At 43.7% G+C, this 23253-nt stretch overlaps 1 protein-coding gene across 9 annotated transcripts in view; it reads right to left on the bottom strand.

Annotated features, from left to right (window-relative positions):
* The window catches only part of AKT1 (AKT serine/threonine kinase 1), a 72358-nt gene that overhangs the window by 5271 nt on the left and 43834 nt on the right, over nucleotides 1-23253 (bottom strand). For all 9 annotated transcript variants that reach the window (XM_040557441.1, XM_040557444.1, XM_040557442.1 and 6 more), the window contains 9 exons: nucleotides 22921-23032; nucleotides 19934-20081; nucleotides 18078-18209; nucleotides 17868-17933; nucleotides 16149-16217; nucleotides 15291-15416; nucleotides 13915-14043; nucleotides 9490-9704; nucleotides 1551-1638 (listed from right to left, as the gene is read on the bottom strand). In XM_040557441.1, coding sequence (XP_040413375.1) covers nucleotides 1551-1638; nucleotides 9490-9704; nucleotides 13915-14043; nucleotides 15291-15416; nucleotides 16149-16217; nucleotides 17868-17933; nucleotides 18078-18209; nucleotides 19934-20081; nucleotides 22921-23032 — 1085 coding nt within the window. The remainder of the gene's footprint in view (nucleotides 1-1550; nucleotides 1639-9489; nucleotides 9705-13914; nucleotides 14044-15290; nucleotides 15417-16148; nucleotides 16218-17867; nucleotides 17934-18077; nucleotides 18210-19933; nucleotides 20082-22920; nucleotides 23033-23253) is intronic.

The raw sequence follows: 23253 nt of genomic DNA, 5'->3' as shown, positions 1-23253 counted from the left end.
AATAAATTGCCTCCGGCTTGTAATAAATTGCCTCCTCCATTCAGGGAAGCAGGACTCCCATCATAATGTTAACAAGTAACTTCACTGAAAATATCTGAACCCTGTTTTCAACTTTTAACCTTAAACTAAATACCTGGGGGGTTTTGCAGTATGCCAGCTGGGTGAAAAAGGGGATAACCCGTGGCTTAGAACAGTAATTCAGATATACTTTTTACATTACTTTGGATGAAGTCCTCACAATTCCCTCCTGCCTGTATCTACCTCCTGGCTGCATGCAGCTCTCTCTCAAGGGATGCTCTGAAAGGACAGAGGTCTAAATGCTACATACACTTTCAGGGCACAAAAAGCTATTTTCTCATTTTTCATTTCCCTTTAGCCATACAAATCTGCGAAGGAGTGACCAAGAAGGAAACAGAGCACTCCTGGTAACATGGAAGCACTGGACAATTCTTCCACGACAGTATGGAAAGCTGTGGCGTTGTTCTCTGACTTCTAAGTCAACAAAAACTGCGCTGTATTAGTTTTACCAAAAATTCAAAACTCGTTTTCTGCTATGTTTCTTACCTGCTTCCAGCAACTGGAGGGAGAACTAAGCTGTTCTTAGAGATTAAACTAAATCAGGTATTATGGGGGGCTGCGGGGGGAAGGAAGGAAATGAGGAAAGGCTGAGATCATACAGTGTCAGTAGGTGGGAGCCCTGAATCACCAGACCCAAGCTTTAGTTAGCTGCACTTCATGGGAGTGTTATGCAAAATGTGGTTGGTGAGAATCAAATGGGAGAGGAACACAACAGGTCACCCCGAAAGCACCAAGCCATCTTGGAGGAGTGTGTGATGTCACCTGTGAATGAAGGGACAGAGGGACAGAGACAACTGGTATCACTCATGCTCAAAGGACTGGTGTCTCCCATCTCAGTCCCTCTCGGTGGAATGCCTACACACACAGTGGGTCTCAAGGAAAACTGATGAGAAACACCACGAAGCGCAGACACATCACATCGATGGCCAAAAATATATGTATGCTAGGCTTGAATTGATGCGAAGACCTTCCCTTCCTTTTGCCTGCTGAATTCAGCCTGATTTCACCATTCAAGACAGGAAAAACAAAGGGAACAAGCAGTCTGCCACTACTGCTTCTAGGAAGTTTTACTTCCAGGTGCTCAGGAACCAACAGTAACTAACTTTCGGGCCCCATAAATCACAATGGATCCATCATTTGATAGCAAAAAATGGCAACAAGAACTCACAGGAAATGCCACTTCAAAAGCTTATATACTGTCTACACTTGGAAGCAATTTTGGCTACATCCTATTTATTCACTCACAGAAACAAGTATCTTGTTGAGAGACACTCCTCATGGGGGGGGAGCTTTTGTTCAGAAGTAATCCAGCCACAGTATTTTAAGAAGCAAGAATCAATTGAGCCTTGATAAAACAACTGCAAACCTCTTCCACGTAGAACTTCTGTACACCTTACCAAGGGCAACAAACTCTGAACCATTCAGGATATCCACAGCTACAATTCACCTTGGGAGAACAGTTGTTTAAGTACCTTTTTCTCGTATACATCTTGCCAAACAATGCCAGCAAAGAATTTGTGTTGCATAATCTCCTTGGCATCATCAGGACCGCCACCTAACCTGTTTGGGGCAAAATAAATAAATCAGTGTTTGAGTACGGTTATTTTTCTCATACAGTTTTTATGAAATGGTACCAAAGAAATTCTGAGTTTACATTTTGGAGCATTTGGCATTTGCTTCACTCTTGTTTTTTGTGCAAGGGCTGTAGGATACTCTACACTTCAGATCACACCACCGTTCTTCTAAAAGGTTTGAAAACATGCTAAGAAATCTTAGCATGCAACAAAACTTTCTCTTAAACAAACAAAAATCACAATTCAAAAGATCTGCCTTCAGAGGGGATGCTGTCCTACAGCCTTGAGCAGATGCTGCGAGAAAAAGGTCTGAGCAAGCCGACTCTCTCTCCTTTCTAAATTAACAAGCAACTACCCTCTAAAATTTTCAAGAGCAGAGCGATGGCGGCACTAAAACTGAATTTGATTTTGAAACAGAAGAGAGGCAAGGATTTTTAAGACGAACTGATTTATGCCATCTGATTTAAATTTCCCTTAAAGAAAACAGTTGACAACTGCAGTGATAATATCACGTTGTATGCAAATCTTTCCTCCTTCTCAGCTTCGAGAAAGCACAAAGGGTGTTTTATTGACTTAAAGGTATATCAAGATAAAGCACTTTTATTCCAAAATAAAACTGTCCACACAGCTTATAGATGCAATCAGTTCAGTTGCAGTCTCGGGCTAACAGATGCTTAAATTCTGCTGTGGAGGTTAAAGCGTTCTCTGAAAGACTGAACCGCATCTGCACGCAAAGACATGCGCTGGGAAAACCAAACACACTGAGTAATCAGCAGGAGACTCACTTCAGGTTACAAGGTTAAGAGAGTCTCAGCCTTTTAAATGCAAAAAGTGCTGCCATGTTCATCCAGGCTGACCTCTAGTATCTGCAAGCCCCTGATTCTTCCTGCATCACCCCGATACCACTGGGAAACTGAGAAATTACCCCTTATTTTAAAGGCTTGGAACAATGGCTCTGAGCAACCCAGGCTGGAACTGTACTGCTACAGAAAAAGAGGCAAGGACTGTTCTCTGGACCTGCAGCCAAACTGCCCAAACATTCACCCACGCTGCACAGCAGTCGGCCCCGCATCTCCCCATACGTTATTATCTGGGGGTAGAGGTCAGGGGTACAGTTCACCATGTCAGAATAACGTGAAGGCTGTGCTGCAGCCCACTGATGTGACATTTTTTTACCGCATGCTCTGGGGCCTTGCTCGATGCCACGGTGCAATGGCACAGTGTGGTGTGACTGCCCGCGGTGGAAGGAATCAAACACGGCGATGTCCAGGCTGCCACTGGGGAACGGATGCTGGTGTGGGCAATGCTCTCAGCCACGTCTGTGCACCCTCGGCAGAGAAGCTGGCAGAGGCCACGGCTGCACCAGAGGTGACAGGCAGCAGAGGTGACAGGCAGTTCAGCAGCCGTGCTTGCCTCCCGGCCCTGTTTTATTTAGTGCCACAGTAATAACCCAAGAGGTTTGCTCGTTCCTGTACCTCCAGGACACCTGCGGTGGAACAGGTGACAGACCCCAGGCACCATGTAACAGTGCTGGGGGATGCTCTCCCACCCCAGGTGAACGCTGAGACCAAGCCTAAGTCCAGCCTAGAGCCTCCCGGGCCAAACCAAGTGGACAATGGCTCTCCCGTCTGCTTGACAGCGTGGTGTACAGCTGCCGAGCCACCTGGAACAGAGACAAACTCCAGGGTAGCCTGGGAACAGAGACAAACTCTGTGAGTAATCATCTCTCGGCTGGTTCCCTGCAGGTCCAGAGGCTCTGCCAAGTCTGCATCAGGCTCCTCGCTGCTTCCCCGGTGCAGATGAGGATGGCCAGCGAGGAAGAGGGTGGAGTTGATCAGTTCTATCCTCTTTACTCACAGATGTCAGCAGGCTGTACTCCAGCATCAAAGTTCGGGAGTTATGAAGTGACTATAAGCTACAAAGAACCTAAATACTGTTTTGCACAAGTATGCAGAACGGCTGGCTGATTGCAGCCATACACAAGTGCTTTGGAGAATACATTATCTATTACGAGCCTTTGTTCCATGAAGGGCAAATACATACTCAGGGAAACGCCAACAGAAACCCCAGATGTTTTACTTACCTTTTAAAAATCTATACTATTAAACAAATCCATTCCAATCGAATGGAAAAACAATAGAAAACCCATGTTTCGGATAGGAACTTATTCCAAACCATACTTGTGGGTTTTACAACTATTATGAAAAGACCGTTTCAAGGTGAACAACATTACGTCAGCACCTAATGCAAAAAGCATGCTTAAGAAACACTAAGAACTGAAAGAGCAGTGAGTTTGTCTCTCGTAAGGACATGCAACAACTAAAGAAAAATAAACATGAATAAGAGTCTTAAAAAAGATTCCTGTGCAATGAAGTTAAATTCTACGCAGGAAGTCTTCAAGCAGAACCAAAAATAGTAGAAATAGAAGTTAAAAATAAAAGTCCACTGAGGATTACAGTATACAAGAAAATATAACAGAAAGTGTAGAGGGTGAAAAGCATTTTAAAAAAATCTGTCTAAACTGGTCTCCTTAAAACATACCTGCTGAACACTGCTGGTTATTCATTAAGCTTCCATCCAAGTTTGAGAACCTGAGCTTTTGTGTTTCAGCTAAATCCCAAGGAGAAAAATTACTACTAAAAGCAACATTAATACTAAGCTCAAACCATTTCCACACTTTTAATTTTTATGGAACTGTGTGTTGCTTGCAAGTTACTGTGATCGTTTCATCATAAACTCCCATGCTCTGCAAGCCAAGGGCAATCGCCTATCATGCTGTAGAGAAATCATCTGCAAAAATGTTTAAAAATACGTACCCTGTAATTTTTTATATGTACATCCTAAAAATATATTGTGTGCACAGACACGCAGTGGAAACATCATCATCCCAGACCAGACAATTGCAATTAGCAAGTCGCAGCAAAAACATTGTTTCTGTACTTGTCCCTGTAAAGGTAAGCAGTGTTTGGCACCCAGTGGTCCATTCCCGGTTCTCTAAAAAGAAACCCACAAACTTCTAGGTCTACGGTGAAAAAGTTTCTACTCTAAGGCTCCAACAAAGAAAGCAGCAACCGCCTTCGCTCTGACCTGCCAAATCATCCTGCTCTGGTGCTGCACCATTTCGGGAGCCACAAAAAGATTGTGACTGTGAATCCTCACGTGAGAAGAGGGCCGTACTTCTGGGTTACAGGTTTCTGCTGTTTACAGATTCACACGTGCACTGGCCTCAGATGGAAACAGTCACGGCTTTGGGCTCCAGATTTGGGTTGCTGCTTTGTTTTCACATGATTTCTCTTGCTGCCCCCCCAACCCCCAAAGCGGTTCTTCAGCGGTGTAAATACACCCACTGGGCTCAGGGAAATCAGCTCAGCAAAAACTGTTTGTGTTCTGGGGCACACAGATGCTTATTTCCCTCCTCTGACACAGCCAGGAAGGTGACCAGTAGCGTTCCGTGTTATGGTCCTTGCCCTCGGAGCCCTGCAGCAGTCAGTCGTGTGCGAGCATTTAGGAACTGCACCTACGTCGCTTCCCTGTGGCCACTGCTGGCAGCACGGAGCATCTGTAACTCCCAGCTTGGGAGGAAAAGGCCACGAATACACAGTCTTTGGGGGCTTTCCTGTTCAGAGGTGAAGAGCTTGGAAAGCAGCTCCCAGCCCTGCGCTGAGCCTCACTTCTCCGCTCCTTCCCCAGCCACACGCGTGTGACACGGACGGGGCCCATCCGGCTCCCACCCCCAGCACTGGCAGGCAACCACAAAGCAGTCACGTTTGAGGAAGCTGAGGCTTGGGAAGTTTCTACATCACTGATTTCTAGAAATCTGGAGGGAAAAGAGAGTTGCCTTTGATGTTTTCCTCAGCCTCGGGTCAGATTTCTTATGGGTGAGCTGCTTGAGTGTGCCCCAACTCACGTCCGAACTGGGCCTGGACAAGTTGGTACTGAGGTGCTTTACACCAACACCATCACATCCAACAGCCACATCTCTCCCTGAACAGCACCTGGTGAGTTGTGTATGAGGACTTGATGAGCATCTGCAGCGCAAGAGATACCCAGGACCCTGCAGTGTCCAAGCTCTGGAGGACCACAAGGCTGAAGCCTGCTGCACAAGAGGCCCAGCTATATGAGAAGCATAACGCAGCACAAGCAGGCAGCCTCCTGCCTGCCCCAGCCAGCTGGGGCTTCCTCTGGCCCCTGCAGCCCTACAGTTGTCACCTCCACCTCCTCCAACTCCAGCAGAGGCTGCAGGCTTTGCTGGGTCGGAGAGCAGGTTCGCTCAAGCTGTCAGTCCTCCACGTAGCAGAGCACGACAGAGCGAGCAGACACACCTCAACTACTAATCACCGCCTTCCACGGGGAAAAAAGTTTGGGTTTCATGCAGGTAGAGGCTTGACTGACCCCGCTCTTCCTGCGGCCAAGGTTGCACTCTGGTTGTGGGAAGAGCCACCACCACTAAAATGAACGAAGTGCTGGATCTCCGCGTCGCTGCTGGGACCCATCGCCAGTTACCAGAGAGCAGCCTCAGCCCTCCAAAGCCAAGCAACAGCTACGACTCCGTGCAGTCATCCGACCTTCCAACGGGGGTTGTGAAATGCTGCACCTTCTTCCTCTCGCTCGTCCTGCATGGTGAGGTCCCACGGCACCATCAGAGAAAGAAGCAAACGAAGCAGCCGGTGACAAACCCATCTGAAAGAGGCTCAACTCCAGAGGCCAGCCTGCCCCAGGGCAGGGAGCACTACGGCATGCAGTAGGAACAGACACGATCAAAATTCAGATAAAGCAGTGTTGGAGTTCCCTCTGGTTTAAAACCTGCCAAGATTCAGCACTTGTGAGACACTCTGCTGGTCACATACACTGCCACCCACCTGAACTCAGCCCCCTTGCATGGAGCGCTCTGAGCCATGCCCAGGTCGCAGTCCCCAGAGCCACAGAGAGAACAATAAAAATTAGGGGGAAAAAATGCTGTTTTGTGTAGAAATACGCTGTGATTACCCCCTTCCTTTTGATGTATGTCACAAAGCAGGAAAGGAGAATTGCAGGCCACATTAAAAGATATTTGTAGAATAGATTTTTTCCTTCTTAGGAAAATTAAGGCTCACGTTACAAGATTAATAAACTTATATCAATCCCAAAAGAAACTTCAAAATTCCTTTTCACTTACAAAACAGATTTTCTACATATGACCAAATTTAGAAAACAGCCATGATTGAAAGCAGAATGCGATTTATTGTTCTTCATACTTCCCCCGTATGCCTGGGAGTTGCAGCTGAGCTGGCATTACTGAAAGCAGACTGCTAATGCTGCTCCTGTGCATCTAGCTCAGGTCCGGCAGGTAACTGTAAGGTTTAATTCACCAACGCAGACCACGATTCACTAGCTCCTTGATATTTAATTTACACTTTACGTATCAACTTTTTTGGGAGGCGGGGATTTTACTGGAAAGGAGAGTATCTCAGAGTTTCGCTTTCCTCAAGCTGTTGGCTCTCCCCTGTCCCACCCTCAGGTCCACCAGCAGTAACAAAATGCTGCCAACGCTGATGTTTCCTGCCACAAACGTTACAGCGACCCCAACTTCTGTCAACCCCTGGGCTTTGGTGAGGAGGGGATTTTGGGGGAACCGTTGTGTAACCCAGCAGAACGTCATCAACAGGCTGATGTTCACTGGACTATTGCACATCATTTAACTTTTCACTGAATGTACTTTTGTGGCTATCTGGCTGGTTTTCTTTAGCGTGGCTCCGTGATCTCACTATGAGTCAATGACCAAGTATCCCAGGCGCCCACCCGAGCACACAGACCACACTGTGAGAGCAGCTGACAATAAAACCCATAAAACTACAAGGGTGGGACTCGGGACTTGCACCCCAAATGCTTCCAGCTCAGTTCTCCATACTGCCTGAAAACCCCACGCAGAGCAGTGGATTTGCAGAATCCTATCCACAGTTAAAAAGTTGGGTGCAGAGTGGCTGGGGAAAAACCAGTATTGAAGAACGGCCCACAGTCCAAAAAGCTTGGGAGGCACCAGTGTAATTGGCGAGCTGCAGGCATGTGCGCAGGCTTGTCTAGCCTGTAGTTATTTCTACCAGCAGCATGAAAATCATCTGTCCAACAGATCAGAGCATCGCTAGTTCCAAGCCTGCTGAAGATACATGCGAAGAAGTGGCTATTTGTATAAAATGAGCATATTGTGGAGTAATTATTGGCATTGGAAAAACCTTGTAATTAGAAACAAGTGGGCGTTCTTTGTTTGTAAACAAATTGCATTTTGGTTCATCAGAGATGCTCCTTTAAGAACAAATTACAGCAGATGCTGCTTGTGTTTCCAGTGATTGAAAGGCCCCACCTGAATAAGCTACAAGAGGGTCACAATTCTATTTAACCCAGCACTTTCCTGGACAGGAATCCTCTTGGCACGGGCTGCAACCACATTTGCAGAGCACAGTGCCCGGGGGGCTGCTAATCTATCACACAACCTTTTCCTGGAGGCCCCACCGGAGCTCCTGCCTGCTCCAGGAGGGACGGGCTGCCGTTGCCACCCAGCACGAGGCTGGCCACTTTCCTGGCTACAGCTGCTCCTGGTTCCCCGTGTCACCGCTGAGTTGAACACTCCGCTACTACAAATTGTGGGTTTGCACCACAAAACCCCTCCGCAGGCTTTTCTGTCAAGAGCAGTGATGGGAATAATCCACTTTGATGATAAAAATCTTTGCTCTAAGTATCCAAGTACTGGCAAGGAACCACTTTCATGCTATGTGCATGCACACGTACAGACTGAACGCACCAGAAAGCAAATCGAAATACTCTACGTACACCTCACATGAAAAGTTTCCCAGCTGGGGCCTATTTATGGTGGAAAGGTTCAGAACAGGAGACTAGGGGCAGAGTCACAATTTTTATTTGTTTAAAAACTGTCTGAGTTGACAAGAGGGCAGGTTCTTAAACCAATGTTTACCTTGGTGCAAAGGTCAATATCATTTTTGGATCCTGTTCTATTTTTTGTTTGTTAGCCATTATAGGGTTGTTTGGTTTTTGTTGTTGTTGTTAAGTCAAAGGTTACTTTTTAAATAATAAATAATAGCAAAAAAGCAAAAGGAGGAAAGGGGAAAAGTAGATCAATCGTGGTATAAACTCCACCACAATCATGGCAGAAACCACCACCACCTGCTGGCCAGAGCAGGATGATAAATCGAGGGCACAGATTTCACAGAAAATTCAGAAGGCTTACAGCACGCAGCCTGAACTTGGATACAAGGCAAGAACATTCACCGTAGAGCTTATAACCCACAGCAGCCATCAGATTAATTACGACCAAAAGCAAGGTTAACTTGCATTGTTCCACGCTGTAGTTTTGTGTTAATGGGAGCCATCATATTCCAAAGCTCAGCCTCCTGATCACCAAAATCGCTTCATGTTGCTACCTGCAGGGTCAGCTTGTTTCAGAAGTTATGACGAAAACGAATAGGTTCATTTACTAGATCTCAGCTATTCTTGGTGGATGCTAATTGTGACCTGATTAGAAACAAAACTACCATTTCAGCCAAAACACCTTCCTCGACTTTAAATAAACACTGGCGTGCGTGCACTCAATAGCCCTTTGTGCAGTATCATCTTCAGTTGTTTCTGAAAGATGGCAATATGGATCTTTTAAATGGCAGCACAGAAAGTCGCTTTTAAGTCCCTTGGCTTGAAGTTAGTTCCCTTTCACAGACACGCCTCTGAACAGAATAATTGCTATCTCTCTTGTGAAGGCTTTAACAAATATATTTTTTCCTCGATTTCTTCTTATTTGGTATTTCTGAGGGCACGAGCATTTAAAATTGCAATTATTAAGCAACAACCTCACCTTTGCTTTGGATCTTTCTTCAGCAAACCTGACAAGAGAGATTTTGCTTCAGGTGACAAAGTGCGTGGAAATCTAATCTCCTCCATAAGGATGAGTTCAAAGAGCTTTTCATGGTCCTGGTTGTAGAAAGGGAGCCGGCCACACATCATTTCATACATCACCACGCCGAGGCCCCACCAGTCCACTGCACGACCATAGTCGTTGTCTTCCAGCACCTGCAGAAAGGCAGAGAGAAGGCTTTAGACGGCATTCCTAAATCAGGAAGGAGCGCAGAACTCAAGAGGCAAAATTTACACCAAAAATTTCATGTTCTTGGGTTTCACAGATGAGTCTATCAACACAGAGTATCTGCAGATGATCTCAAAAACAACTGGCACCACAGTCACTGATCGAAAGAGAGCATTTTAGGTAAGCAAGAGAGGGAAATGGAGAAAGTGTTATGATATGGCAGCTTCCTTCTCCTCTTCCTCCCAGCCTCCCCTTCCCATTAAGCCCACAGTAAGCACAACCTTTGAAAGCCCAAAGGCTAAGGTCTGTTCTCACATTACACAGCCAGCTGCTAAATTCTCACTTATTCATCACAAACTGTTCCAAATGGGATCCCATTAAGAAAAAAAAAAAAAAACACCACCAAGGAGCCATTTTGGGGAGAAAAGACAAGACAGTCAGGCTATTACTTACTATTCCTTCAGAAGCAACAAACTGAACAGCATGATCCTCTCCATATTAACTTGCCTCTACCCAAAGGGTATGTCACAAAAGACCACACAGCATGCTAAATGACTAATTCATATTAAACACTAAGCGAGACCTCCACTCCTAGCACTTGACTGGCTGCAAGGCTGTGAAATGGCAGCCAGGCTGTCTTGAAATATTTCCCTTCCTCCCCTCCAGAGGGGAACACTTGCACACCAGCTCCAACACTTTGGGGTTGCGCTTTCTAAGCAGAAAGTGTCAGGGGGCAAACTTCTTCCCGTACTCAGAGGAGATGGGGTGTAGCACAGGGCATTTTCCCTTCCCCTGGGCATTTGCACCTAACAAATCCCCAGTTTGTGCACGGACTCGGGACCCAGCAGCGTCCTTTTTTCCTCCTGCTTGCTCCACAGAAGCGCTGTCACACTTCGTTTCTCATCTTCTCTATCGAAGGCTTTGTTGAGGAGGTAGGAGTGTTTCGTGGCTCATGGAGTGGATGTTACAAGGACTTCTCTAGACTTTATGTCTCCCAAGCAGTTGTCTGTAGCTGACACCGACAGTCTCATATTCCAGACCCTGTCCTCAGGTTTTACTTGTCATCTTTAGTCTTTTCACAGGTCTGCACTAACAGCTCAGTATTGCCAAGAGTAAAAACCACCAGGACAACACCAGTGCTCCTCCTTGTAGCAACGTACGGCTCACGCAGCCACCGGGCACCAATTCAGCACACTGCGCTCAGAATTAGAAGGGTGAAAGAGACAACCGAAATTGACAGCTTTCCCTTTAACAAGGGCAGGATCCGAACCCCTGACAAACATTCAGAAAGGTTTTGCGCACAAGAAGGAAGCAGAGACACTCCGCAACAACCCTTTGCGCTCTCCCTCTCTGTATTCACTAATTATTCCCCTCAATTATCCGAACGAGGGAAAGGGCCTGCAGTAAAACTCCGAAGGCTGCCAGGTATTAGATTACCCGGCGCTGGTCTATTTACAGCATCCCCTGCCGTATGATTCACACCAAACGACAGCTGGCTCTGCAGCTGCCCCGTGCATGTATTCGGCCGACACAGCTGCCGGCCGGCCGGGATTCCAGGAGCCGGCTCCGTCCTTCCCGAGGCACCGCAGGAGATATTTGTGTGACAACGCCGCTCCCAGCCGCCCCCTCGCAGCCAGCGCTTCCTCCTCGCGCTGCCCGGCGCTCGGGTTTACCGAAAATAAATTAGTCACGGGGTCTCTCCCCGTTTATTTATCTATTTGTAAACTGCTGCGGGAGGTACTCAAGGAGAGGATTGGGAGAAAAAAAAAAAGCCACGAAGGTTTTGGCTGTGTGCACAGCCAGTCCTACAGGTGCTTTCAAAACACACAAAATAATTCATAAATTATTTCAGTAAGGATGCTAAATCTTAACTCTGCACAGAATAAAAAAAATGCTTATTTCTTCAAAGTGCTTTATCACAGACAGCAAGTGCTCAGATTTGGGATTGCACAAAACAGAGCAGTGGTTATTAAAAATATACCATATCAGAAAAGGGATTACGCATATTCATGATTTATTGCAACACGCAGGACAGCAGAAGTAACAAGGGCATTTCGCTTAAGTTAAAGGCTGATCAGTCCCTAACAAGCAGCTCCACGCTGCCGTGAGATGGAATTTGAAAGAGAAGGCACAACAGCTGTAAACATCACAGTCATTGATATATCTGACACATCAAAGTTGACATGGTTCAGTCACTGTCATCCATGCACAAGATTCCAATATGAACCTAAAAACAACTATGCAACAACTGTACAAACATGCTGCTATGCTGGACTCAAGTTACAGACACAGATAACGAGAACGAGACCCCTGCTTTTAAGGCTGCATGACCTTAAATGCACAGCGCATCACTCGCGCAATTTCCAGATTTTTTGCATGCTATCAACCAGATGACAAAAGCCTCCAGAATTTAACACTCCAGCTCGCAGATGGGATTTGCAAGTAAGGGAGAGAGCTGGGTTAATCGAAAAGATTTGTCCTTCAGGGTTTTGGATGAGCCGACTCATTGTAAATATGAAAAAGAAAAATAATAGCAAGTAATGCTACCGAAAGAACAACATAATGCCTGCACAGGGAATCCCCACATTCCAGGCTAAGAAAAAAAAAAATCAATATTTTTAATCACTTCATAAAATCCTTGGTGAAAAACTGAAGTTCAGCAATTGATTTTAAGAGGGAGCCACCAAATAAAAGCCATATTTATGAATAATAAACACTCTTTGTCGTGCTGCTAATTACTCCCTGCACCAGTGAATCTCAAATCGTGGTGCACAGACCCCCATTTAGAAACACTGAAGACTCCTAGCGACCCATGGAGAGCTGGCAGCTAGCGTGAGACTGGCTCCACCTCTTTGCTGCAAGCTACTTCGACAGGTGCCCACGTTCTTCATTATTATGAAGAGACTGGAGGCCCTTGAGAGCAGCTGGGAGTTTAAAAAAAACAACAGAAAACAAAATAACAAGAGCACACAACTGCTTCCACTGCCACCGCTATGCAAACGGAGGGCTCGAAAGTGCCGATCAGCCAAGACACCGGCTCGCCGCAGGAATATTCCTCCTCCACTTCGGCTTCCCCTACTTCGTACCTCTGCGCACTTTGCCTACAGAAAGGTTTGCAGCGCACAGTTCTCCCACCTTGGAGAAGGAATACGTCCTGGGTGTGCCCGCAAAACATAACCTGCCAGCAGCCCAAGACTTGCTTCTGCCTGCGCTCCCAGCTGGATGGAAGCCTGTGCGCCAGGGGTAGCAAGGCGCTCACTCGGCGGCAGCGAGCCCTTCTGCGAGGCACGGCGCATTAATAGCTCAGGCTCGGTGCCCTGCTCATACAGCGACTGCTTCCAGACAGCTCCGAGCGTGGGCAGAGAAAACGAGCGTCTGCCTGCAGAACAGCGTGTATACATCTCCTCTATCACACGACTTCACTTTTGATCTGCCCTTAACTAACTCGCTGCTCGAACAGCACCTGCTCCGTGTTGCACAACTTTCCGAAGGAGTATTTCCAGGATGAAAGTTAAAGCGTAAAATCCAAACGCGTGCTTGCACGGAAAAATTATTAGCACAAAAATCCCCCCAAGATGTATGTTTGGGGACTGGAGTCTCATGCTTGGATTTGTTTCCTCCCAAACAGAAAGTTTCAAATTAACCTTGAGAAACAACCTTATGCACTTACAGCCATGAAGTAGTTGGCACTTCTAACATATACAATGCTAAACACTGAAAAAAAGCTCCATCTGCCTTGTTGCTGGCCTTCCTGAACACACTTAACCTTACACTGTCTTCAAAAAGAATCAGTCAATACTTTTATTTCTTAGCCAAAGTTCTGTTGATAGCTTTCAGATAGTCCAATACACAGCAAATAAATCACAAAAGGGTTACCAAGCCAGCAAGTAGTATTTTAATGATTTAGGAGTTGTTTTTTAAATTAGACTTCTGACGCTAGAAGCAAGCACTGCTCCAGTAAAACGTACATATTCCCTGAAATGAAAGGAAAACGCTACCCCATGTGAAAATTATCACACGTCTTCATACTGAAGGTATGTCCCAGAACATGATGAATAAAAGATTTTCAGCATGTGTTATTACATCACAGTAGTACTGTATGAACACATTATGGCATAGGAATTATTCTGTATTGCTACTGCTATCGTGGATGGCATTTAAGACTATGATTTAGTATGAAATTCAACATAAACATACCTCTGGTGCAAGATACTCTGGAGTGCCACAGAAAGTCTTCATTGTTGCTCCATCCTTTATGCCTTCTTTACATAGTCCAAAGTCTGTAATTTTTATGTGTCCATCTTTATCCAGCATAAGATTTTCCAGCTGAGAAGTCCAAACGAAGCACAGCATTAGAAAAAACGTACACTGCTCCTGAGCAAGCAAGTCAATAAAAGACTGGAATTTCTGAAGATTACAGCTTTGAAACGTGTTCTCACTGGAGTCAGAACCATAGCAGCTGCCAAAGCACGCATGATGTAAATACACATTTATATCACTTTCCTTAATTCTTTAGGGAGCATTAAGTAACTAATTTGCAGTCCTTGGGTAACTGATCATATATACAGCAAGAATACAGAATGTAAACATTGTAATTATGCTTCTAAAGTATTATCATCAACAGAACACCAGATTCTTTGTGAGGAGGAATACTTACTACATTTTTTAAAAACTTCATCCCTGCTTTTACTCTAAGTGATTTTATAAAGCATTCTGTACCATTAAAGGACAGCAAATGAAGAAAGTAACTAAGTGTAAGCTTAAAGAAGCATTTGCCAAAGAGATTTTTTTCACATGAGAATCACTTCATCTACTCAGCACTTGATATTCATCCTACTCTGCACTACTAATTTCTAAAAAAGCCAACTATGTATGAAACAAAGCGCATTTTCAAAGGAATCAGGATACGAAATCGCAGCAGGAATTCCTAAGAACACTTTGAAATAGGCTGAAAACATTACGTAGCATACTCCTACTAGTATCACCTTATCCTCCCCTGAAAGCACTTCTCAGAAAATACGTTTCGTTGCTGCATTACCCTCAAGCTTGTCCCCCATCTGCTTGCCCTAAGATTTCTTGTTTGTTTCTTTTCCCAACCTGGTCACGAAACAAACAAGCAACTTGAACTTTATTCAATTTTCTAACTGCAGGCAGGTACTATGAAGATAGCGCTGCACAGCACACTGCAAGGAAGCACATCATACACAGTGTATGAATTTGCATATATCTGATAAGACCCAGTAATGAAAAGTCCAGGATTGTACTCCAGCATGTATACAGCCAGCAAGGTTTCTCTTGGAACATAAGCAGTCAGGTGAAAACAAAATCCATGCTGTTCAGTACCCCTCTGTACTCCCTGAAACATTGCTAGTGTCCTGATAGACGCGTTAGACAAGCGCTTAGATGATAAAAGTGTTTAGAAATCCTGTAAAGGCAAGACCAACAGCCGCAATAACTGTTATGTTAAAGTTCAGTCAGAAAAGGCTTTCTTACAGTCAAGGCTCATTTGCTTTTGTGACTAAGAAAGAGAAAGCCCAAACCCCAAAAGCCTGTGAAATTGTTTTTCTACGTACCTTCAAATCTCTATAAACCACATTCTTCTCTGAATGCAGGTAATCCAATGCTGAAACTATCTCAGCTCCATAAAACCGAGCCCGGTCTTCAGAAAAGACACGCTCTCTTGACAGATGGAAAAACAACTACAACAAGAACAATAATTTGTTGCATTTAGATTGCATATGTTTCTGAGTTATGTATAACACTCCTCAAGCCATCCTGCTTGGAATCCAATGTTACCTAAGAGAAAACTCCTTCCCATCCACACTCAGCTGTGCTCCCAAACGTTTTTAAAACCATCATAAAGTAAACAACCAGGCAATTATAACTCATATTCACAGATGTACGCTGATCACTAGTTTGATTGCGACACATTCTTGTACAAATAGAAAATAAAACTTCCTTTTAATTGAACTACAATTAGATATTAAAACTAGCTTAATGCATGATTTAGAGAAATGTCAATATTTCATCTTTTCCTTCTTAACATCTTAGTACCTTTTTCCTTCTTTGCTGTGTTTCTACCTCTCTCTCCGAAGTAACACGTGCTCAGAAGATTCATTAGAAAGTGTTATAAGCTGTCTGAAGAACAACTAGAAAGCAACTTATTTTTCTGAACTACTAAATGTCAGATTACAGTATGTTGCTGTCATGTAAAATAGAAACCTACACCCAAAACCTGTATTCTCTAAAAAATGGAGTGAACAAATTAGAGTCTTCATTCTTAGTATTAGTTAAAACCGCAAACAGCTCTGTTTAACTGGGACAGCTTGGATGCACTAGAAATGGAGACATGGACCCTAAGTAATGCCAAGCAGAATTAGAAGCAGGACAGGAAAATCCTAAAGCATTAAACATTACTGCATTTCCCTTACCTCCCCTCCATTGGCATACTCCATCACAAAACACAAGCGATCATGTGTCTGAAAGGAATACTTTAAAGCCTGAAACAGATTTAAACAAAAACTCAGAAGAAAGATCACAATGATAGTTATAAAAAAAACATTTTGAATATTTTTTTCAAAACACAGACAGATATAAAATGTGTATTTTAGTGGACTTTTTGTTCTTGGCTGTCATATAATACTTGCATTTTCTTGTTGCAGCTGATCTACTGCCAACTTATTTTGAGACATGTATTTAATATGTTAAAACAATCCCTTGCAGAAGCTATTAGCAATGCGTACAATGCTCTGAAACAAAGTCCTGACCCATTACAATGGCACAAAACATACTGACAGTGGCACTGAACTATCCTCCCCAGGCCACAAGCTCCCACAGTCTGATCTCGCAGGCAGGAGGCCACAACCAAAAAAACCCCAAAAGCACAAGGTTCTGCCACACTGGCTGCAAGCCTGCTTGTCTGAAACAAGTGACCTTACAAGCACCAGCCCCCTGGTCTCTGCCCCACTCGCTGCAACTGCTTGCTGTTGACAGCCTGCCAGGGGATTGAGCAATGCTGTCAATATCCATTTGTGAGCAATTCACAAAACCAGACCAGACAGAGGGTGTGATGGAGTGTCACAAGGTGCCTTTGTACAGCCCTGTCATGTGTATTCCTGCAGCAAGAGTAACACCAGCTTGTTTGCCATGGTCTTAAGTTTCTTGGTCATATCCCAGTCTGACAGCTGACTTAAGACAGCCCTTGGTTTGGATATTTGAGTTTACGAAAGCATTAAGAAAATACCACACATTAAATCATTATCTTCATTATTACGGAAAGCATTTTTAAAGCTGATGTGGTTTTGCAAAGAAAGGGACGATCAGGTTTTAGGCCTGTCAACAAACATTTACCGATTATACCCAATTCAGCCAATCTTTACTTCCAGAGGCCACACTTAAAAGGTCTAAATTCCAGTTAAACCCTTGTGTACCTGGAAAAAGGAGACCACCAGGACACTATACAGGTCTCTTAGGGGGCTGAAGCTGTTGGAAACGATTCAGAACCAACTTGTAATGAACGCTACAAGCAAAATCTTGAGGTAGAACTTGGGTATCTGAAGTCAACCCGGAGAGCCTGCTGGTGCTGGAGGTCTAAACTGAGGCTATGCTTTCATTTTACAGTTAGCCAATCTAAAAGGAAAGCACTGAATGAGGCATGGTCTTGCTCTCCTCTGTTCTACCTCCCAGTATGCTCCCATCACTACACTTTAAGCTGCTTCTGGGAACAGTAAAAGAAATTTTTAAAAAAGATTTGTTCCCTCCCCCCCCCCCCCCCGCTGAACTCATTTGTCACAAGGTCAGGGTCACCCTGATCTCTGCCTCAAAGAGGACGCCAAGCATTTGGAGGCCAGGGAAAGCAAATACTTCTCTCGAGAGATGGCAAACCGTTACATGGGTGAGCCATAAAATCAAACCACACCGAGACACTACAAGAAATCTCTGATTTCAAGAGGTGCTTAAGACCTGCTCTGCAAGAATGAGAAGACTCAGAAAAGCATTTTAATTTGTGCTTCCCAAAAATGGAAGCACAGAAAAATACACATCCACTCCAAAAACACAGATCTCAGATGCATTATGTAAATAACAAAAAATAAGGAAAGTCTTGGTTGTCACGATGTCAAGTTCCACTCAACAGAGGGAAAAATACGTACTGTTAGGAACGGATGCCGCGAGTTCTGCAAAACACGGTTTTCTGTCAGCGTGTGTGCTACTTCATCCTGAAACACAATCAGAAGGAAATCACCCAAGTGATTCCCCAGATTAGGGGATGCATTTCAAGCAATTATTTAGAAGTGCTCAGAGCATCCTTGCTATTCCTTTCCAGAAGGCTGTACATATTTCCAAGTTTCCCATCCACTCACCTTTGCTACAATAACTTCCTTCTTCAGAATTTTCATGGCATAATACCGTCCGGTTGCTTTTTCTTTAACTAAAATGACCTTTCCAAAAGTGCCTTTTCCCAGTAGCTTAAGGTATTCAAATTCATTCATGGTCTGTTAATGATACAGATAAACAAGAACTGAATTACATTAACTACCAACAAGTGTATCAGACTAGAATTTCTCATTCATGGGAGAATACTATGCATTTTTATATTTTTTTTTTTTAACCCTTTTACTTAGTAGAATTCAAGAGCAGAAATGATTCTGCCATAAAAATGAGTACCAGTACGCTTCCCAAAGATAATCAATCAAACTATTTAGGGAAAACCATAAACCATTCACTAACAGAACACTCATTCACAAGACTCACTCAACGCTCAATTGTGCTAATACCACTCAATGTATTATCATCAGAGACATTTTGACAACTTTGCCAGTGCAGAGGTTCACTAAAAGTTGTATGTTGCTCTGAATCTAGGGACTGAATCCATCCTTTTTCTGATGTTCCCCACCTCTCTAGGGGATCAACTTTCTTGTGGTTCAATGAATGGCACCAAAACCCACAGAGAAAACAACTGCTTCATGGATTAGCTACTCTCTCTTACTTGTTTTGCTGTTAGGGAAAATGCTGGGGAAATTGGAATGTGCTGCAGGCCATGGACAGTCTCTCTCTTACAGTACCAACGACCATTGCCAACACAGCAGTAACAGGACTTGAACAGCCAAAGGCTACTGCAGCCTCTGTTGGGGAAACTTCCAAGATGCTCTCAATAGCAAATTTACTCCATATTCTTCCCTACAGCTGGCTGAGGAGACTTGCTGTTAATTGTTCAATACAGTTGATGTCAGGACCCCAATAATCACTTTGATTATCCTCACTAAAATGCCCAGGGAGAGACAGTCACTGTCTCAAAAGAATGTGCCTCAGAAATCTGACCAAGGAGGTGGTGGTTCTTGCATTTCTATTAGGAACCACTCTGCAAGAGTAGTATCTGCTCGGTCACGGACACAGAAGGCTAATGGCAGCTACAACTTACAGTGACACGTAAGTAGCCACCCACATCAGTCTAAAGCCAACAGTATGACACAAGGCTGGCAGACATACTTAGCAATCACATAATGACTTATTTTCTTTAAAAATTTCAACAGTTTTTCCAAAACTGAAGCAAAATTATGAAAGGAAATGGAAATGTTAATAGTGAGATAAAATAGTGAGATTGGAAAGCCAAATAGGAGGCAATGAGACGACAGAACTAAAGGAAGGGAAGTTGAAGAGACTGAAAGGAGATACCTAAAAGGGCAGAGATCTATACTGGCACACATTCCTCTTACACAAGGCCATTCAGTCAATGCTGTGCGCAATGCAAAAACCCAAGCTGCAGGAACACTATGGACAGACACCCCAGCGGCTGTCTGGGATTAGGCCTAGGTCCTTAATCCAGAGCAATGAAATCCCCTGGCCCCACCTCAAGCCCTGCAAATTCACTCGTGCATCTTTGCACTAGCCTATGACGACACAGCAGACAGAAATAGAGGTTACACAGACTCAAGGTCCAGCAGGAAATATGATTTCATTGTCTGTACTGCAGGAAATTAAGCAAACTGCTCCCAGACCTGAGCTGGCCTTGGAAATCCTGCAGTGTATCTGAGTTGAGAACTCCTGTGGATCCAACCAGGCTTTGACCCATACCTGCTCACCTCAGACAACCTTTTCATCCAGAAGCCACAACTACAACAACTGTGTAATTGTTAGGGGAACAGAAAGGCCTGGATGGCTGCTTCTTGTCTACATTCGAGATCTGAAATTTAGCGTTTTTCCTGCCACGTTCACTTACCACTTTGTGTTTTGGTTTTGTCATAGAAACCTCCATTTCTTCAGCACCTGAATTATCACTGGGAGAGCCGGATCTAAAATCCATCATCTCTTCCTCCTGTTTCTTGAGGCTGTCTGCTACAGTTTGGATGGCTTTCGTCCATTCTTCCCTGGCAAAATATAAGCAATGACATTTGTTACTTGTATCTTCATATTACTGTCTGCCATAGCAAGTGCCTCTGAGGAAAACAGAGCAACCAATGCTCTAAAATGATCCCATGCCACAAACACTGCATTTTGTGTGTTTTCAAGCACTACAAAAATACATTCTAAGAGCACTTTTAGCCTACATCTTTATTAATCACACTAGAAACCAGACAACTGAGGTCCCCACAGTCCATACACAACATAAGGCTCTGCAGCAATTTCTAATACCCAGTCAGTCATCAGGTCAAGATGTGACCTAGTGATACAGAGATTTACATAACAAATGCAGACTCGCCAAGACCAAAAAGCAAACGGCTCCCATGCAGCACAAAGCAATTAAACACAGTTTTTCCATTCCTATGGTGCACTGGAAACACATATATCTAACTGCTGGGGGCACTACGCCACCTCTTCACACTCGTATCCCAAATTTTAATGGCAAGAAATGCCCTAGGACAAGTTTTTAAAGCCTGGGATACTTAGGTAATTCATCTCTTGCAGAGATGCTGCCAGAGCTGCAGCAGTTCTTGTGTAAAGCTTACCAGAACATCAGCAAGAGCAGCAACATTTTATCTAAGGCATAGGTTTTGGTTATAAGAAAGTTTCCACGGTTGTTTCAGCAACGGGTGCTCTAATACCAACCCCTTTGAATTCTATGCAGACCCCTTCCACTCCACTGAATTTGGGGAAATTTCACACCTTTGGAAACTACTGAAGTGAAAGTTCTTGGCCTTCATCTTATTTCACTGCTAATTTATTGAACATAAAACATGCAACTCCATGTCTTACAGGTTTTGGGGAAGAGTTTTAAGGCATACAGGGGCTGAACAAATGTGGATTTACTGCATTTTACAGTCTGTAAAATACTCTGCGACTACAGCAGGAACACAAGCAGCCAAAGCTGAACAACTCCACGCACAATCTGCAACATACTGAAGAAGCCACGCCATCCTAATCAGCATCAAACTTTTCACTGGTACTTTGAAATTATACAGTGAAGCATCAGCTTAAGAAAATAAAATCATATCTGAACATCTGAATTGCAGTTTGTGTTGGGTGCAAAATAGAGAAACATTCCACCAAGGAAGCAAAGTCCATGGGAAAAAATACCTGACACAGTATTCTAATAAAAGCTCCACCAATTACACATAAGGTCTTTTATGTCCTGTGCAGTTTTTATTTTGGATTATGCCCAACTGAAGCAGTATTCATTTCTATATTACAGATACGGAAGATATCTAAGGAAGATTAGCTCCATATTATCTCCAAAAGAGGAAAAAGACAGCTGAATTACCATTTGGGGGTTAAGAAAAAAACAAATCGCCTATTCACTTTCTTCAGCTAACATTCACCTGTACCATCTGCTTCAAAAGGCTGGTCTTCATACGCTATCCAGTTCTGTCTTGGGACAGCAAGGTAATGCTGAAGGTAGGAATAGTTTCCAAATGTTCTCCTGTGCTTCTAGCAGAAACTTCTTTCATTCAACATCACAAGCACATTCGTTTATTTACTAGTCAGTTTTATTATTCAAAACCATTACAGAAAGCCAAAGGCTACCTCCACATCTGTTTCAAGATTTATTGCTGACTTGGTTGAGATCATGGCCCTCCTGAGGTACACAGATCTCTGATTTCTGGGATACCAGAATTTCACCCTCAGCTTTTACATCTCAAGTGTGTACAACAGAGGTGACTAACACTCCAAGCCCTGAAGCGTCACAAAGCTGACTTAATTGGCTAGGAGGGAACAAAACAAGACGAAAACACAATCCTCCCCCAAGTGGAAACTGTTATTCACTCATTTTAGGGTCACTGACTGCAAAGCTACTAAAGGAAACAAGGACCAGTTTATTTTTCGTTGCTTTAATTTGATTTCACCCGCTTCTGAACACTGTAATAGAATCAAAAGCAATAAATAGGAACCGTCTAACTCAGCGCACATACAGCCTATAATAGAAAAAAGCAAAGAATATTAAGTAGAATTTGCTGATCTTAAAAACAAACACGTGCCAGTATCATACATAGGGAGGACCAGGGTTTTAAAATACCCCTTCCCCTAGGGCAATGATACTGGAATAATTTAAGTTCAGTTCCTGAAGAGCAAGTAAATATTTAAATACGCTGTAGTTGTAGAGTAGCTGTGCTGGAAAACTCTTCTCTCAGGAGGTAAGAGATCAATTCTCCAATGATGAGAGCACAGGATGCGTGCTCTCAGCTTTGCTTCCTAACAGCTGAAACAGAAATCTGCACCTGCAGCAGATAACTATCACCTTTATTATCTAATTTGCATAAAACATTAGCAATCAGCAGTGATACTACTGACTTTTTTCCTTTAAAAACAAGGTGTCTAAAAAGACTATAAAAGGTCAGCATTTTGATACAACTCAATTTTGCCTGAATCTCTTTCACTTGTGCTCGTCCTTCCAGAAACTCCCAGGTCAGAAACCCTTTATTTCACATAGCAGAAAATTTCCAGTGAGAAATGAAGCCTAACTTTCCAGAAATAACTACCTGTGTGCTGGTACAGACACGCACCTGTGCTTTTTGGATACCCAAACCAACAACATTTCATTTACAGATACCGTTCAAAATCCACTCCCTGAGAAGTCAACCTCCCTTTAAGGTACCTTTTTTTACTGGAACATGCACTAAAACTGGGACACTCAAAAATTATTTGTCACTTTTCAGTCTAGACGTACATCACCTGGTAAGTAAGAGCTTGAGCAAAGGGCTTGCTATTAATGCTGAACACTTGCATCTGCTTTTGTGAGTAGTTTATGTATTAAATATGAATGAAACATACCGCTCCTCTGGAGTCTCCACATGAAATGTTCTTTCAATTACTGTGGTCCACTGGAGGCATCTAATGATAAATGTGTTTGGTTTAGGTCGTTCTGTCTTCATCAGCTGGCACTCTACCACAATCAAGGAAGAAAGAGTCATGATACATAAGCAGGTTTAAATAATCATTTGTCTTTATTCTTATCTAGCAAACTGTTGCAATTAATCAGCCATAGAAATCTCTGTAAGTACTTCTTTAGACGACGTGAAACAATTTACTGTGCTGATGAAACCAATAAATAGCTTAAGAGATAGTCATCTAAGCAGCACCGAAATCAAATTCTGCTTAGAAAGG

The sequence above is a fragment of the Cygnus olor genome, chromosome 5 (assembly GCF_009769625.2).
Source record: "Cygnus olor isolate bCygOlo1 chromosome 5, bCygOlo1.pri.v2, whole genome shotgun sequence".
Taxonomy (NCBI): domain Eukaryota; kingdom Metazoa; phylum Chordata; class Aves; order Anseriformes; family Anatidae; genus Cygnus; species Cygnus olor.
This window is presented reverse-complemented; position numbering and strand designations above follow the sequence as displayed.